We start from the raw sequence: 3511 nt of genomic DNA on the forward strand, positions 1-3511 counted from the left end.
GGGTGGGGGGGTGGGGGGGGCGGTACAAGAAGACAGTTCATGTGTGGGCATAAGCCATCTATTGGCTTCCAGAGATCGGAGAGTGGGGGAGAGAGAAAAAAAAAAAAGGTAAAACAAATGCCTCAGCTGGGCAACCAAATTGTTCAGTGTGGGATATAGTCGCCTACGATTTTTTTAACATGCATAAAATACAACATTGAGGTTCTTAATATTTTGTCTCCGGACTGCAGTGCTTTTTCTGTACGCGCTCCCCCCCCCCACTTCCGGTGCTAACAGGGCGATGGAAGCTAGTTTTCTCTCTTTTTTTGTTTTTGCCAAATGAATCTAAGTAGTTAATGCGTGGGTTGTGAGATGGCTAATGGTGCATGCTCAAACAGGGTGTGCGTTTGAAAATTCTGGGGAAAAACTGTCGCCTCGTGCCCTGAGAGAAAAACACAATCTTCTGATTTGCGCACGGGTGAGAAAAACAAATAAGAGTAGGTGTTAAATGTTCTGGATGAAACAAAAAAAATACATATAAATGGGGGGGAAAAAAAGAAAAAAAAATTTCAGTCTGAACCAAAGAAATGTATCCCCCCCCCCTCCACCAGAGAATTTTGTCTCCATCACATTGCATATTTTTGTGTCCATTCTTTTGCCGTTTTGGAATACCTGCAAGGAGAAGATGCTCATTAGCAATGTTAGCATTCAATCAAAGGCCTACTTTCATTTGAAGCAAATATGCGCGATGCATATTCGCCAGAACAGAGCTGCAAAAGTTGATGACTATGTCCACATGCAGAACCCAAAACTTTATTCCCCCCCCCCAAAAAAAATAAATTGATCAGATATTAAAAAGAAAAAAAAAACAACTATATCATGAAAAACAAGTTATATTTGTCACTCACTTCAGAAAATTAAATCCGAATATGATATTGATTCATTGCATCGTGAAATATTTCAAGCCTTTATTGCCTGCGAGTCGATTCGTGCTTCCAATGAAGACTGTGCTCCATTCATCCCTCTTACAAATTCGAAACACAACACCCCGTAGCAACATTGACATATTTTTGCAATTAAAATAATCATAACCAAAACCCAAGAAACCACATCGACACAAAGTATTCCCAGCCCATGCCACAAAGCTCAAACTTGAGTTGAGGCGCATCAATCCGGGAGGACGAGCATCTCTGCAGCACTCCGCCAATTGGGTCTGCACAGTAGAGTGGCCAGATGGCTTGCGCAAAATGCACAGAGACATCCTGGATGAAAACTTGCTCCAGAGCGCTCGGGGCCTCAGACTGGGGGAAGGTGTACCTTCCAACATGACCACCAGCCCAAGCGCACAGTCAAGACAACAAAGACGTGGCGTCAGGACAACTCTGTGACTGCCGCATCTAAGCATGGGTCTTAATTTTTTTTTTTTAAATAGAAGATATCTCAACATGACAACTTATGACATTGTGCTAAGTCAGCACTGGTTCAAATCAAGAAAACAAATGAAATCTTTGAATTCTCCAAGTGGACTTGGAGAACTCCAATTTTGTAGCCAACAAATCCACTGCAGAGGCCGACAGTCTGCAATGCATGAAAACTCGTTGGCGCAACCCCCGAATCGCCGGCCTTTTTCGCCCACATCACCCAATGCTATAATCATCACCTTGCAAGAAATAAAGGCTTGAGATGTGTGACGCAGCACTTTTTCAAATGGATAGGCTGGATTTACACTGCAGGTCCGATGACCCAATTCTGATTGAATTCCTTTCATGTATTTATTTATTTTTTTAACTTCAACGTACATGTCAAATAGAATTGCATTTCCATTCACTAAATGCATGAAATGATATAAATGAATACACAAATTGCACAGTAACTACACACACGTACACAAACATGGAAAAATTGTTCAAATGATTCACTAACAAACATATTTCACTCGTGAGTTAAAATAAAAGTGGCAAGATTCTTAAAATCTAAAGTTAAGGTACAATTGAACTGCATTCGGGGAGTGATCCATTTGTATACGACGCTGGCAATCGTCGATGTAGCGCACACCAGATGGTTTTCCCCCCTCAGCATGTGTGTATTTTTATTTCTATATATGTATATATATATTTTTGTTTTATTTTAAAGCATGACATACTTAATGTCCACTCCCAAGCTATCTTATTGTACCTGAGAGTGAAAATCGACATTTATTAAGTTGGTTTTGCAATTACCACGCTTTACTTACTTGACGTTATCTGTTTTGTAGATTCGGGCAATCTCTGGCACTAGCGGGTCGTCTGGGTTGGGGTCGCATAGCAGCGAGCAAATGGAGAGAAGAACTGCACCAAGAAAAGAAAAACAAAACAAAACAAAAAAAAGTGGCATGTCATTCCAGAAAGACCTTGATGACGCATGATTTGGCAGGGAAATTAAAAGAGCTTCCTGGTGAGAGCGCCAGCTGAGCGGGCCCGATGAGAACGCGAGGCAGCGATTGAGTCACCTTTCGAAATGGTAAGTGCTGGAGACCACTGTGATCTGAGAATGTCCAGACAGATACTGCCGTTACTGTTAATATTCGGGTGGTAGATTCTCGTTGTGAACGCAACCTGAAAGACAAAGTGAGAAATACAGCCGAGTCATGATCACGTCAGCTAAAAAGAAACGTGTTGACGCCCTGAAATTCCGGTATGACTTCAAGTGGTAGCCAAGACCGCAAAAATGCCTTGACGGGCGCCGGTGTTGATGTCATCATGTCTTTGGGACTGCAGTTCATTTCCACAAAACTAATCACTAGAGGAACCTCGACAGTCAAAAACAACCGTCAGGAAAAAGTCCAGAGTGGAGAAGTACGGCAGACAAGTGATGAGCACGTCTGCCACGCGGTGTGACAAGTGGCTGACTCGAGTACACACTTATTTACGAGTACACTGTCATGAAGATGTCAAGCCAAATCTGGCAACAATTCTTTCAGCGCATGACAGCAGTATACGGTCAAAGATGTAAGAATGCCAACTTCAAAATAACTTACCGAATAGAGCAACTTAATTACGCGGACACTGTATTGTACGGCGCCTGCTGCCAGCGTGGAGCGTGCGGCAGCGCTTGTCGCACTCAAGTGCTCCATTTGACAGATGCTGCACAAGAGCTGTTATCAGCTATCAAATCGACCGGTCAATGAATCGGCGGGGCTCTAATTGCATATATCGCCATGATCTGTTAGGATAGTTGGAATGTTAGTTTTTCATGGGTCCGTATGGTTGTTTCAATTCTATTTGTTATTATATAACCTGCCCTTTTTGAACACTGCTTGGGTAGATCATCAAGGGTTTACGATGGCAATGTCTGACCCAGCAATTCAGGCATTCCATTTCCACATTTGCAAGTGTGTGTGTGTGTGTGTGTGTTAGGATGCCTTGCTTTAAATGTGGGTGCGCAAAGGTGCTTACCTTGGGTGGTTTGAAGGGATAGTCTGTTGGAAAATGAATAGTCAAGAAGAAAACACCTCCCTGATATGGACTGTCAGTCTAAACGAACATAAAAAAAA

The 3511-nt window shown here is 42.5% G+C and overlaps 1 protein-coding gene across 1 annotated transcript in view; it reads right to left on the bottom strand.

Annotated features, from left to right (window-relative positions):
* Window positions 1-176: 176 nt before the first annotated feature.
* The window catches only part of LOC109528152 (ubiquitin-conjugating enzyme E2 D2-like), a 6491-nt gene continuing 3156 nt past the window's right edge, over window positions 177-3511 (bottom strand). The window contains exons 4-7 of the mRNA XM_019890478.1: window positions 3414-3491; window positions 2468-2573; window positions 2213-2306; window positions 177-651 (exon numbers count right to left, since the gene is read on the bottom strand). Coding sequence (XP_019746037.1) covers window positions 606-651; window positions 2213-2306; window positions 2468-2573; window positions 3414-3491 — 324 coding nt within the window. The 3' untranslated portion in view covers window positions 177-605. The remainder of the gene's footprint in view (window positions 652-2212; window positions 2307-2467; window positions 2574-3413; window positions 3492-3511) is intronic.

The sequence above is a fragment of the Hippocampus comes genome, unplaced genomic scaffold, assembly GCF_001891065.2.
Source record: "Hippocampus comes isolate QL1 unplaced genomic scaffold, H_comes_QL1_v1.1 scaffold168, whole genome shotgun sequence".
In the NCBI taxonomy this organism is placed as follows: Eukaryota; Metazoa; Chordata; class Actinopteri; order Syngnathiformes; family Syngnathidae; genus Hippocampus; species Hippocampus comes.